Source organism: Labrus mixtus, chromosome 20 (genome assembly GCF_963584025.1).
Source record: "Labrus mixtus chromosome 20, fLabMix1.1, whole genome shotgun sequence".
Taxonomy (NCBI): domain Eukaryota; kingdom Metazoa; phylum Chordata; class Actinopteri; order Labriformes; family Labridae; genus Labrus; species Labrus mixtus.
In genome coordinates, this window is record NC_083631.1 from 16,725,521 (window position 1) to 16,740,170 (window position 14,650).

The 14,650-nt window shown below is 40.6% G+C and overlaps 2 protein-coding genes across 2 annotated transcripts in view; one reads left to right on the top strand and one right to left on the bottom strand.

Moving 5' to 3' along the window:
* The window catches only part of limd2 (LIM domain containing 2), a 119,124-nt gene that overhangs the window by 1,429 nt on the left and 103,045 nt on the right, over nt 1–14,650 (top strand). The window lies entirely within an intron of this gene.
* LOC132995539 (TBC1 domain family member 10B-like) lies at nt 515–12,851 on the bottom strand. The gene is made up of 10 exons (XM_061065561.1): nt 12,376–12,851; nt 10,019–11,266; nt 9,068–9,167; nt 8,864–8,971; nt 8,118–8,224; nt 7,595–7,709; nt 6,008–6,073; nt 5,733–5,922; nt 4,380–4,534; nt 515–4,233 (listed from the first exon to the last, which is right to left on the bottom strand). Exons 2-10 carry the CDS (start codon nt 11,245–11,247, stop codon nt 3,298–3,300), a joined length of 3,006 nt encoding a protein of 1,001 aa, XP_060921544.1. The 5' UTR covers nt 11,248–11,266; nt 12,376–12,851; the 3' UTR covers nt 515–3,297.

The following is a 14,650-nucleotide window of genomic DNA, read 5'->3' on the forward strand; positions in this document are numbered from 1 at the left end:
AAATAAATGTGGAATTAATAATTACAGGTCATTTAAAGAAACATAGTTTGTCTTCTCCTACATCGCCGCAGGATTTAGTTTAAGTAATATGAACTTCATTCTTACACATTTGGTTATTTATATTATAGTGATAGAAATAACATTCTGTATTTTTAAGGCAGTGGCAGCTGACTGTCCATGGTTAAAAATAGATGAAGGTTATTTTAATCTACCCAGATTCATAATGTTTCCAGGAACATGACCAACAGTTGCACACACACACACACACACACACACACACACACACACACACACACACACACACACACACACACACACACACACACACACACACACACACACACACACACACACACACACACACACACACACACACACACACACACACACACACACACACACACACACACACACACACACACAGTGGTCTCAGGGTTGAATACTTTGCTACTAGTTTTTTAATAGTCACACACAAAGAGAACATCCTCCTCCAAGAAACACAAACACACCCTGATGATTTAATATATTATGGTTTATTACTCATCACAAATGTCATTATCATCAATTAAATACATCAGTTGTAGATCTGAAGGAATGAATTCAATTATCTAAGGATTTTATTTCACTTTCGCTGTAGAGAGAGAGAGAGAGAGAGAGTGACGTGTAAACTTAAAAACATGAAGAAAAGACATAACGGCGTGGGGAGAATAAAACAGCTGTAACGTGTTTTTCTTTTTCAAATATTTGCATCCTTGGGGTCATTCCCAAATAAATGTAACCATAGATACGGTTTTAAGACCGATGCAGAAATGTACAAAGGACCTGCAGAAATGTAATCCTCAATTCATCCACAATATTGCAGATCTAAGCGCTGATTCGACAAGCAGCCAGAGATGAATTTGATCATTGAACATATTGCTCATAAAATATTTTCATCCACGGGCCTGAAAGTGTGCTCATGAAAAAAAACAAACAAAAAAAAAAAAAAAGACCTACCAGAGCACAGAATCCATTTTTTTCCATGCCAACGATCTATGGAGGATAATTTGCATAGATGTGTTCAGTTCATCCTCACTAATACTACACTAATCTGTGCCTGTGACTGCACGGGCGTTCAAACAGAGGAGCAGGGTGTGTGTGTGATTATTTATCTATTTGGATGAAAGCCTGAAATAAGTGAGAAGAATGGAAATGGATGACATGTTGGCTACAAAGCTACACGCAAGTCCCTCTAATCCTTGACTACAAAAACAGTACAGTATAAGAGCATCAATGTTTTTTTGTTTTTTTTTTGGCTATCAAATGGTTTCACACAAACTACCTGGCACTACTCACCATATACTGATGAGGTTCAGTGCGTTTTAATGTATGCATAAATATCTTACAGTACAGGACACTGAGTGTAAATAGGTTAGGGAGTTAGTCCAGAAGTTATTCTGAATGTTACATCACAAGTAAGTGAGACTGACATACTTAAGATCTTGAATCAAAGAACTATTCCAATCTCCTCTTAGTATATTATACAGTACAATTAAGACCTTTGACTTCCAAAACGTATGTCTGAATCACCCTTTGTTCTTTCATTTCGCCACTCTAGTCTGTTTTAATACTGCACTTCAGTAAACTCGTGAACTTAAAAGTTGACCAAACCAACAGTGACGGTGAACACATGAAGTTTGTGGCGTGAAAGCAGAGGACTCAGCATGTGCAGAATTAAAAAAAAAAAAAAAAAAAAGGACCACTCAAATAATCCCTCTGTAACTACATTGTGTGTAGTCAGCCATCATTCCAGTCAACCAGGTGTCTCTCGCTCACATAGAAAAATAGTCGGATCAAAAAAAAAAATAATAATAATTCATAATATACTATATTTGATTAAATTAACCACTTTGTACATAAATACATCTGAGCCCGAAGGTCAACGATCTGAGGTTCATGCTACATTGGCACACCTGGCACCTCTACTCAAGTGGCTTCCTATAGGTCCTCGAGGCACAGATTTCAAACGAGATGAAACCGGCCTGTTTGAGACTCTCGCTCTCTACGTTACTACACTATCGGAGTGGTTGACTTCACTGGTGCTTTGTGACTAACTCACAAGTGCAAAAATCATCCTTCATTCTCTTAAAATCACATTCTAACGGGTCAGCGAACCGAAGTTCTTACCCATACTGAAGTTTGGCTAATTTTAACACATTTATTTGGGATTTTGTTCGTCAAAAGCGAAGTAATACTAATTTTAGAAATGGACATGTGGTTGATTGGATTTATAATAATGTTTTCCAAAAACGTCAGTCAAGTGAGATTAAAATTGAGGCCTGAAATCAAATAAATCCTTCAACACTCCCATCCTAAACTACCACTGATAACACCGCTTCATGGTGTGTGGCTTTACTTTGAATTCATCCCTCTTTTTGTTCATCATCATCCTTCTATTCTCATCAGTTGGTTTTATTCCAATGATGAAATAATGCGGGGAAAACACAAGATAAAGCGATTGTTTGATTTGATAGAAGAAAAAAATCGTCAGAGGGAGTCTATAACCAGATAGGCCACACATAGAACTGTAACGCACTTCACTATACTACTAAGGCACACACTCACTCACAACATTTAACATGACAATAAATACATCCTCAACATCATCACTAAGAGTTTTGTCCACAGTGCCTGCGTTGGATGCAAAAGGGTTGTCTTTTCTTTTCTCTTTTTTGTTCCAGGCATCTTGAAAACACTGTCCACAGATGAGAACTGACAGGGCATAGGGAACACTAACAGGGTCCTATGTACTGTAGTTAGACGCACTGTTTATTTACATGCTCTATGGCACCACTGCTAAACCTGCAAACAATCCCTCAACCCTCATCAACAATCCATTTAGTCAATGTTTGTCTAACCACTGCCATCAATGGGGTAAAAAGAATAAAAATGAAAAAAGGGAATTTAAAAAAACTAAAAAGGTAATGACTGTTATAATCTGAACAAATATTCAGACTCACAGTATGTGCTCCAGTTGAAAAAGGAAAATTGTCCCGTCTTAATAACACTCTGAAAAAGAAAGCATTGCGCAAGAGGCAGAAAGCCCCCTGAGGTGCTATTAAAACCATGATCCAGTTTGCTCCACCATAGTCCCTGGGCTACATACACCAAGTCTTCAAAATGATGTCATTATACAGGAAGCCATCCCATTTTTTTTTTTTTATTAACTGCTCTTTGTTTCTGGAGTTTTTTGTTCCCCTGACCTCTTCTTTTGTTCAGTGTCCCTTTTTTATGATCTTTGAGTGATGGGGTGAAAAACTAGGCCGAATCTCTCGCTGCTGTAGCTCCATTTTTGTCCTCAGCATCTCCTCCCCCTTTGTCCTTTTTCTTCCCCCCTCTCTTCTTCTCCTTTTCTAGCCTCTCTTTCTCCTTCCTGAGCCTCTCTTTTTCCGCTCTTTCCTTCTCTTTCTTTTCCTTCAGTTTTTTCTTATCATCTTCCTTTTCCTTCTTCTTGTCTTCTTTGCTCTTCTTCTTCTTCTTTCCCTCTTCCTCCACAGTTTTGGCCTCTGCCACTGGCGATGCTTCTTTTTTAAAATCTGGACAGGGGGGCAAAGGGGCGTTGTTTGCAGTAGGAGATGGGATTGTCTGAGTGATTTGCTCAGAGACAATCACTGGGGCGGGGGACAGAGTGTTGGGGGGGGGTGGTGGTGCTGTGCTTTGTGATGGGGCCGGAGAAGCAGACTGGCCTTGTGCTGAGGCGCCTTCTGAGACCTCAGCAGACCCGTGTGACGAAGCAGCCGCACCCACGACTAAGGGGCTTTGAACATGGGGAGCCAGTGCTTTCTGACCTGCTCCAGGTGGAATGGGTGGCTTATTGGCGGTGCCTCGCCCTGGGCTTGATGTTGCAGCAGGTGGGGGCTGATGTGGCAGGCCATCCATCCCTGACGGCCCTGAGAAGGAGCCCTTTTTGATTTGGGAGTGGAAAGGAGACTTGGACTTGCGGAAGCCGGGGAGTGAGAGCAGACTGGAAGAAGCCCTAAGGGGTCCTGGCGGAGGGATCGAGCTTCCAAGGAAAGAAAAGCTGCCGCCAGAGCTGATGGAGGCGGCACGGCGTTTGTACTCATAGATGGCTCTCGTACCGTGGAGGCGGCGGCCTGGCTGGTGTGTCAGTTCCCCCCTTGACTCCCTCCACTTCCTTACCTGAATGTTGCATTCCCTCTCGATGAGCGACTCCGTCACTGGGAGTGTGATAATCTGGATGTCAGATCAGACAGAGAAGAGACAGAGGAAGTGAAGATTAGTAGACTGGACATTACAGGACAAAGTGACTCATAACTGGTGTGGCTGAGTAAAAACAGAAACAGGGTTTGTTTATTGGGAGCTGACAGAGAGACACTTACCTCCTGTACCAGTATGTCCTCTCTGATAGTGTCAGGGGAGATGTTTCTGAGACGCTCCATGGTTTCATACATTCCCTGTAGTTCCCGAAGCTTGTCCACAGAGCCAAGCATCTGTTTCAGTAGCACCAGGCCAACACGAAACACTATCTTCACCCCTAAAAGCAGAGAGCTACGTCAGTTTTCTGTCAAACAACGAAACAGTAATAAACTGTGTTTAAGATATACCAAAAAAAAACTCTGATCTTTCATTTCTGAACACAGAATATCACAACAGAGAAGTACTTCAGTGTTTCCCCTAGGTTTACAGCGTTGGGGGGGGGGGGGGACAAGCCGACATGCCGACACAAACACTTGAAGGAATCTTGGTGTTCATGTGTTACTTTTAATGGCAGCTGTCCTTTTCTATCGGAAAGGTATCCTTAAATGACTTCTTTCCTTGATTTCCGACTCTATCCACTATTCTATCTCTACAATAAAGACAAAAATATTTTAATAAAATAAATACAAATAAAAACAAATAAATAAATGTTTTTGTTTTTTTTTACTTAACCTCCAGGGGGGGGCGTTGGGGGGGCGCGCCGCCCCCCTAATATAATGGTAGGGGAAACACTGTACTTTGTTCAATAAATATAGAATCATCACTACCAGGTGGTGTACATTGAGTCATAAACAAAGCATGCCCCCCCCTCCCCAGTCCCCCACTGGCCTTCACTCACACTGCTCCAGACCAAAACAGGTTTGGGCACGGATACCACTTAAAATAAAATAGAATAGAAAGTTCATTTATAAAGCACATTTCATCGCAGGTAAGCTCAATGTGCTTTACATTGAGGAACAACAGTTATTTCAACCATCATGAATAAGATACAGAAATCTATTTTTCTTTTTAAAACACATCCAGTGCACCTCAGAGACATCACATAGCAACCCAACACCAAACAGCATAAAATAAAAATAAAATAAAAACATAGAAAACCATACTGCACATACAACCAATGACACCATTCACACACACGCACGCTGATTGATAGTGGCTGCAGCACGGTGAATTATCTCTAAAAACGGAGACATGAATGCAACTTTACAGTTTTTTGGCATGTTTTGAGTCGTTTTGGTCAGATCACTCCCTCCATTATTATGCAGCCTCTGATAGACCATATGTCATGTTCAAGCTATGCCCCCGTGCTTGTGCACATGCATGAGCATTAACACTGTGCCAAAGCCCAACTCTTCCAAGCATGCCGGGTCAAGGAAGTGTCAAATGAACTGGACTTCGGGGTCAAATGTGCTCGGGCATTGTACGGATTGCCTAGAGTGTTCCCTAAGAGGTGACTGAACTTTATGGATGGTTACCTTCACAGAAGAACATGTCCCATACACGCAGTACACAGGACCATGGCAAGGTGCGTGAGAAGATGCACATGAACCATTCAGTCATGTAGAGAATCGGGTCAATCTTGAACTTCTTGAGATGACGGTACGCCATCGGACAGGTACGTCGTAGCAGGGAGAAGAAGATCTCGCCATCCAGCTGGATGGCTTCCTAAAAGACAGAAATGTTGAGTCAACAAAGCTGAGAAAATCAACATGAGGGTCTGACAGACTCCAGTCTTTGTTCATTCACTCACCAGTCCAGCGCTGTAGTAGCCAGGAAGGTACTTCTCGCATATCTGGACGAGGCACCAAAAAGCTTGCTGGAAAACAGCCAGATTACAACACATAAGTGAGGGGGAAAAAAACAACAACAACAAAAAATAGTTGAGCTGAAACACAAATGCATCAATTACCTCTCATATTTCTTGCTTATTTTGAGGTCTTTTTAAAAATAGAACAATGAATGCAATTAATTGACTTAATCTTCTCTTCTTTTCAGCTGTGTATTTGTTGAACTTTCTTTTTTTTTTTGCTGCACCCTGGCAGCAAGTACATCGACTGTTTTAGAGTCACTAGTATCTAGCAGTCTTGAGCATCACAACATTATTTGATCACACCACAGAAACGCCCAGACTGACATTTTAAAAGTAATCTGTCGGACACAATTAGCTCAGGTTTCAAACTGCAAGAAAAAGCTGATCTTTGTAGTCATCCTGCTTTAAGAAGGTCGCTGGTACAGAGCGATAGAGCTGTAACTTGAGTCCTTACTGCATCACATACGCTTGATTTTTTGCAGGACACCTTGTCTGCTGTTAGCCTGCTCAATGTGGTTTCAGCAGTGTCATCAGTCTGCTGCCAAATCTTCTTTTGTCTGCCAGCCTACTCTTTTTCTTCTCATGAGCTGTCTCTTTGGTATTGTATCGGCTGAGGCGGAATACACCAGTGTTCATTTGGCCAACAAAAATATGAAGATAAGTATTTGGCTGTTTTTACCCAAGACAAAGAGTAGACATTGACAAGCTAAAAATAGATCTTTGATAATAAAACTCTGATGACTAATACGTTTTGTTTCCTTTAACTAGATCATTGGTTCCCAAAGTGGGGGTCGGGACCCCAAGGTGGGTCGCCAGCCACCAAGAGGGGGGTCGTGAGATGCCTTGCATAAAAAAATTAAAAGTGCATAAGTATATCTTTTTACCATTTTTGTAAATATACAAAAAGTAGTCCAATGTCATATAAGACAGTATCATTAAGTGAAATTGAATTTTTAATTCATTTAGGCTGTTGTATTATTTTGTGTTACTAGTTTTTGGATAGGTTTATTAGTGTGTGCGTGGCTGTCGCTACGTTATATACCTAACTAACCACCTTATAGAACAGTGGGGGGTCCCCAGTTTCTGTCACCCTTATTTTGGGGGTCACAACCTGAAAAGTTTGGGAACCCCTGAACTAGATGATACGGGACTTTAAAAAAAACATAAGCAGAAAACCATAAAGGAGGATTCTTGCTCTCTCCACAATTCCCATCACTAAACAACACAAATTTATCACAACGCCAAGACGAGAAAAAGACTGGGAGTTTTATGACCACCTTGCACCAAACTATGGCTCACAGAAAGAGTTCAGCCCTAAACAAAGCATAATATTTATGATCAAGCACTACAACTCAAGAATGAACTGCATGCTGCAATGTGCAACCTTATGAGGTTAACTCCTCGTCTTGTGAACTCACAGGTCTAGCAACTGTGAAATCTTTTTCTTTGATCAAATTATACAGTATACCTTACACCTGTATCCTTCTCAGTTCCAACCCTGTGAAAACCTGTCCAAAACTCTCTCACCTCAGCAGGCATATGCATGAGCAGCACTGCAGCCACAGGAGCCTGGGCCTGGCAGTAGCCCTCGTCAGGTCGGTAGATAGTGTAGGCCTTCAGGATCCGATACAGATCCTGTTGCCTGTTGGAACAAAGAACTAAATCAACCAAAAAACCTAATGCAGCTTGTTTCGACTCAATGCAAAATTGAGATAATGCAGGGCCTGGAAATAACTTTTAAATTGGAGGCTATTCCCATCATGACTTTTAAAATGTGTATGTGTGTGTTAAAAAAATGGACAGAGAACTAGCCGGTGCTCAAGTGATCCGGATCTCTTATTCTGACGCTCTGTTTTTTGTCGGTCCTATACTAAAACATTGCAAACTTGTAAATTCATGCAGGATTTTACCGCATTATTAGTGCCAGAATTTCCTATTTTGTGGTTGATTCCAACAATCCTCTATTAGTACAATGTTCTGTATGACACTAAATTTTGTCTTTGTGTTGATGTACAGCAGATTAATGATGTGTCTGTTTTCTGTTTTTTACCCATGGCCTCCTCGTGCAGCAAACATCTCATGGAAAGGGAACTGTCTGTGGAGATCCTTCTCTATAATGTCCAACCATTTGGCTTCTCCCTGCTCTCTCTCCAGCTCCTGAAATAAAAAACAGACACAAGTTTTTTTTTTTGTATTTAATCTTGTTATTTCATGGAGTCAGTTTCCAAATGAGTTATTTAAGTAGATAAGACTGCAGAGCCTTGTATGAAACAACATGTGAGAGTCTTCTTCAGACAGCAAATACAAAACCTACTGGGACCCAGACCCAGCTGAGGCCAGACCCCTTGCATTGTGGACACAACCAGGCAGGATTACCAGTCCTGATAAGAGGCTTAAAGCTCTTTAGGTCTGCGCCCTGTCTCTTTAGCACCCCTGGAGTTGAAATGACTCAGCCACAACTTCCTATTGATATGTTTCACATTCAAGCCAGTTACTAAATCCAAAACCTTCAGCTACTTCCTGTTCCTTGTACCGTTTAAGTATATTTATGGCAGCCTAGAAAGCACGCATTTTCAGAAATGAAAACGTAGACTAGATGACGTTGAGTAGTTGCATCAATACTTTTGTTTTTAACATTCATCCTCTTTTCTCCTTTTTGTCTTAAATACTAGGTGGAAACTGTGCCTGAATCCATGCGTAATGCACAGTGATTTTGAAGTTGTGTTATTTGATTTAACGACAGCATATCCCTTACAGATCTGTAAACCCCAAAAGAATATATTGTCGCTGTGATACCTCAAATTTTCCAGGGTTGGCATCCAGGAGGTCCTTACTGTTGGACAGCAGCTGCCAGGCTTTAGCTCTGAGAGAAGAAGGAATCCCTTTCCTGCAGCGTATCTTCACCTACAACATACAACACACACACACATGGTAGTAAGCTTTAGCATATTGTCAGGTAGAAAAAAATCCAAGTATATCTGGAAAGGCTGGTGTGCATACCTTCTGGAAGCGATGTTTAGTCCACTTATCCCAATTGTGAAACATATCAAGCCATTTGACCTCCCTCTGTCTGGCAACTTCAACTCGAAATTCCTTTTCTCTGTGAGAAAAATAACATGTCTTCATCAATTACAGAAATAGGAAGTACTTTTTTCTTTTCACAGTCTATATATTGCACTCTGAAATGTTGATATGTGGAGATTTGTAACTCATATCTCATGGTACGAATGAATGACCTAATTTTGTCCTTTGTATTCATTTGCACAACATTACGCTGAAATGCTGAAATAAAGGACATCCTTAACATTCACGACATGTCACTGCCACTACTTATGGTAAATCAATAACATTTTCATTATTCAACAGTGGAAGAGCAATTAGCGTGTCAGAAAAGAAGAAGCAGGTCTAAAAAAAAGGGAGGAAGAGAGCAGATGGGTGTGAGGGTTGATATCGCTGAGACACACAGACAGTACATACTGAGTCACAAAAACGCTCTCAGCATTATCTGAGTCAGACCAACGAAAGATAAAAGATGGACAGATATGTTTAGTGCAGCAGCAAAGGAGAACAGGGCGGGAAGGGAAAGGGTAAGGGGACATGAAGATCTCTTCAATGCAAATGGATGACAGAATGAATAAGAGGTTTAGGAAGGCAAGGTGACCAAATAAAAGGAAGATAGTTAAGCAGGATTTACATTCATCTGTGTAAACTAATGGTCTAGTCACTATCCTACTGCCTCTTATATTGCACATAGTGAACTCGCAGCAAGGAACCTTAGCACAGAAAAAGAGAAGTGCCTTTTCCATCCTTCAAGCAGCCACGCCTAGCATGTGCCTCTAATTGAAGAATCTCTAAGACCCTAGCTGGACATAATGGAATCACGCAGTGGATGATCAATATTTCGCACTGTGGTCTGTAGAGTGAGTAATAGCTTAATGTCCTGAAACTTACCCGCTTTCACTGTACTGATTCCCACCAAGGAAGCCATATTTATCAGTGCGTCTGACAGTCAGGCCATTGATCTCAGAGTCTGAACCCACAGAGCTGCCATCATCTCCCAGCCCAGATAGAGACTCCAAAGTCCCCGACATCAGGCTGGCTGACTCAAGGTAGCTGAGGGTGTCCGGGGCTGGTCGAGGTTTGGGATTAGGGAGCGGGAGGACAGGGGCTGGCTCGTTGATAAGTGGAACAGTAGGGCTAGGGTGTTCTACTCTGGTTGGGGTGCTGGGCAATTCTGCTCTGTTTACTTCACTGGGAGTCTCTGGCTTTGGAGAGAGTGGAGGAGGCTGACTTTGGGGATGTTGTGCTTGTTGAAGTGGCTGAGGTTCCTCCTCAGCTGTAGATGATGCTGCTGTGTCGCTGGACGCTGGAGGAGCAGGTGTGGGATTTGAAGCTGCAGAAGTTTGGGGTTGGTCCACTTTAAGTTGACATTCATCCATGACAGGATTTGGATTGTGGGTGACATGCACATTAGGGTAAAGGTTGGGACCAGGATTGAGATCAGGAGAAGGGGATTCCATTTGCGATTCACTTTGTGCCGACGTCTCACTTGACTGTATGTTGGTCTCTGTTTCAGTATTCAAGAGCTCTGGAGCTGCAGAGTCACCTGTCGTTGGTTCCTGAGCTCCAGTCCCTGCATCTCCCCCTACTGATTCCTCTCTTTGTGGAGCAGCATCATGTACCGTTAATGTGACAGGAGTCTCAGCAGGGAGTTTAGGAGGACTTGAGGGAGGTTGGAGAGTCAAAGGTGGTCTTCCGGACTGTGCTACAGGAGTGTTCCCAGTCAAAGCTGTGTCATTGTAGAGGGAAGACTTGGGTGAGGGCATCTCCCTTGCAGACTCCGGAGCAGGGCTGTTGGGAGTAGGGATTGCTGATGAGGGTGGCGGGATGGATGAGGGCATCTCCCTTGCAGACTCTGGAGCAGGGCTGTTGGGAGTAGGGATTGCTGATGAGGGTGGCGGGATGGATGAGGGCATCTCCCTTGCAGACTCTGGAGCAGGGCTGTTGGGAGTAGGGATTGCTGATGAGGGTGGCGGGATGGATGAGGGCATCTCCCTTGCAGACTCTGGAGCAGGGCTGTTGGGAGTAGGGATTGCTGATGAGGGTGGCGGGATGGAAGGAGCTGCATGTGGATCACCCAACGCAGGTGGTGATGGGGATAAGGTAAAAAGTTCAGCCATGGTTCCACTATAATCACTCCTTTATAAAAAAAGAGAAAGAAAATGATGGAAATTAGTTTTATTTTGCCATAAAGCAGTTTAGTAACACTAAACTAAAAGTGTTCCATAATGGATGCCTCCGACGAATACGCCAGATCTTTTGGCCTAATAAGACCTCCAACAATGAAGCCGGAGCATCACCAAGGAGATTACGGCACAGACGCCTGAGATGTGTTGAGGATGGAGCAGGGCCGCGTGGCAAAAGTCGCCTTAAGATGGACACCACCAGGCAAAAGAAAAACCTGGGAGGACCAAAAAAACCACCTGGCGCAGAACTGTGGCACAAGATAAGGAACAGATGAACCCGTCATGGGGAGAGGCCCAACATGCTGCCAGGGACCGAATGCAATGGAGAGCGCTCATTGAAGCCTTATGTCCCAAAGGGGACGAAGAGGAGTAAGTTTAGTGACATAATTATTGCACACAAAGAGTGGTCAATTCATTATTGATAACTCATAAGCACAGTCTCTATTCTTAAAACCAGATAAAAAAAATTGGATGGGATAACACCAAATATTAAAATCACCAAATATAAATTTTTCTCATACAGAAAAATGACTTTTCGATAGAATTTGATTTTATAAGCAACTTTACAGTCAGTAAATTAAAACCTACAACTTAAAACTTTACACCCATCGAAAACCTCAAATCCACAAACTATATATTTATCATAATCAGCTGTACAACATGCTGCCCTTAACATCTATAACATCTTACTTTTGACAGAAGCAAAAGTAAACATTGGTTTCTAGGTATGGACTCGCACAATTACATTATCAACAAAGCACATCCACAGTGATCCAGCAGTTTGCTGACGGAGCAGGTTAATGTCTGTAGTGGTTCCAAGCCGCAATAGGTGACATGCAAGCAGCTAATAACATCATGTACATTGTTGTCATATCCTCTGTGGAGGCCTCACTCGGGCCGTCTAAACTTCCCGATTCAGCACACAGAGGCAATTGTTTACTAATAGCTAATAGTCAACACCCCCCCCCATAGTCTGCCAGGCCCTAACCGAGCAGCGTCCACGGCCTTGTCCACCCTACTGCCCCCGGGCAACTACAACTTACACTCGGCTGTACAACTCACCCACGACCGGCGTGTCACAGTGATCCGTCCGCCTGGAGAGCCAGGGGGTTCCTGTTCACACGTCCCCCCTGCCACAGCTCCGGCTCCGCAACCTCCTCCGTAAAAATGAAAAACACACCAAGAAGCGAGACAGGAGAAAGGAACCGCAAAACAAGGGGGGGCGAAGGACCTGGAAGAGCAAAAAAAAATGTCCTGCACTCGGTGAGGTAGCTGGCTAAGTTACCAGCTAGCTGAGTTAGCTTATTTTAGCATTAGCGCTGACAGTGTCCTGTTTCTTTTAGCCTAGCCTAGCAGGATGAATGTTTCCGTTACATCGGTAAGACCTTACGCGACTATTCTCGCCAAATTCATGCAGCATTCAATATAATTTTAATTCTAAAGCAAAACTAATGTTCTTTGTTTAATTTATCCAAGCGCATCGATAGGGGTACATCCAACACCCGCAGCCTGCATTTCCTACTGACAGCTACGTGCGCGTTCCCGCCAGTGTCGGCGGGTACATGCACGCAGCCTGCACAGGAACCTCCCTGCAGGAATATGGTCGTTTACTTTTAATAAACATTATTACTTTTAATAAACATTATTACTTTATATATTACATTAATATGGTCGTTTACTTTAATAAACATTATTACTTTTAATAAACATTATTACTTTACATTTTACATGAATATGGTCGTTTACTTTTAATAAACATTATTACTTTACATATTACATGAATATGGTCGTTTACTTTTAATAAACATTATTACTTTACATTTTACATTAATATGGTCGTTTACTTTTAATAAACATTATTACTTTTAATAAACAATATGGTCGTTTACTTTTAATAAACATTATTACTTTTAATAAACAATATGGTCGTTTACACTTAATAAACAATATTACTTTACATATTACATTAATATGGTCGTTTACACTTAATAAACATTATTACTTTTAATAAACAATATGGTCGTTTACTTTTAAAAAACATTATTACTTTTAATAAACAATATGGTCGTTTACACTTAATAAACATTATTACTTTTAATAAACATTATTACTTTACATATTACATGAATATGGTCGTTTACTTTTAATAAACATTATTACTTTACATATTACATTAATATGGTCATTTACTTTTAATAAACATTATTACTTTTAATAAACAATATGGTCGTTTACACTTAATAAACAATATTACTTTACATATTACATTAATATGGTCGTTTACACTTAATAAACATTATTACTTTTAATAAACAATATGGTCGTTTACTTTTAATAAACATTATTACTTTTAATAAACAATATGGTCGTTTACACTTAATAAACATTATTACTTTTAATAAACATTATTACTTTTAATAAACAATATGGTCGTTTACACTTAATAAACATTATTACTTTTAATAAACATTATTACTTTTAATAAACAATATTACTTTTAATAAACATTATTACTTTTAATAAACAATATGGTCGTTTACACTTAATAAACATTATTACTTTACATTTTACATTAATATGGTCGTTTACTTTTAATAAACATTATTACTTTTAATAAACAATATGGTCGTTTACTTTAAATAAACATTATTACTTTTAATAAACATTATTACTTTTAATAAACAATATGGTCGTTTACTTTTAACTTTCGTTTACTTTTACGTTTAATATTTCGAATTTCAATACTTTGTACTCAAATGTCGCGATTGGGGATTGAATTGATCCATAACACTACTTAATACTCAAATACAGAGGTTTATAGTTGAAAAAAGTGGTTTTAGGGTTTAGTTACTCTTTAAGGTATACAGGTATGACTTTATTTCTCCCTCGGGTCTCAGGTGTGTTTTAATTTGACCCTAATCGAACACATTAAGAACAGAGAGTCAAACCATTGTTTTTTCTTGTAAAACACTAATAACCAAGATACAAAAACGTCCATTAAGGTTTCTTATAAATCCGGAAAAACAATACAGTTTGAAGTAAAAACAAAAACGAAAGGTAAAATAATACAAAAAAACGCAGAAATATCGCTTACTATTACAGCTATTCACTGTTCCTAAATTAAGTGAAAGTCTATATTCTTATTTTGGGATATTTTGGGGATGCATTTGAATATTAGATTATGTTCGGGGTATTTTGATTATTATTGTTTACATTTATATGAGTTATTTTCATTCGTTTATTTTGCTACTTGGGGCATAAGGGTGGAGTCTGTACATGGGTGTGTCTATATAGCCAGGTAGCCAGGTGAGACTCAGGTAGGCACCTAATGGGTTAA

Coding starts and splice junctions, on each gene's coding strand:
- LOC132995539 (XM_061065561.1), bottom strand. CDS start 11,247: ATGGCTGAACTTTTTACCTTATCCCCATCACCACCTGCGTTGGGTGAT. Junction 6,074..7,594: donor TCATGCATATGCCTGCTGAG/GTGAGAGAGTTT, acceptor GCTGTTTTCCAG/CAAGCTTTTTGGTGCCTCGT. Junction 4,234..4,379: donor AGGACATACTGGTACAGGAG/GTAAGTGTCTCT, acceptor TCTGACATCCAG/ATTATCACACTCCCAGTGAC.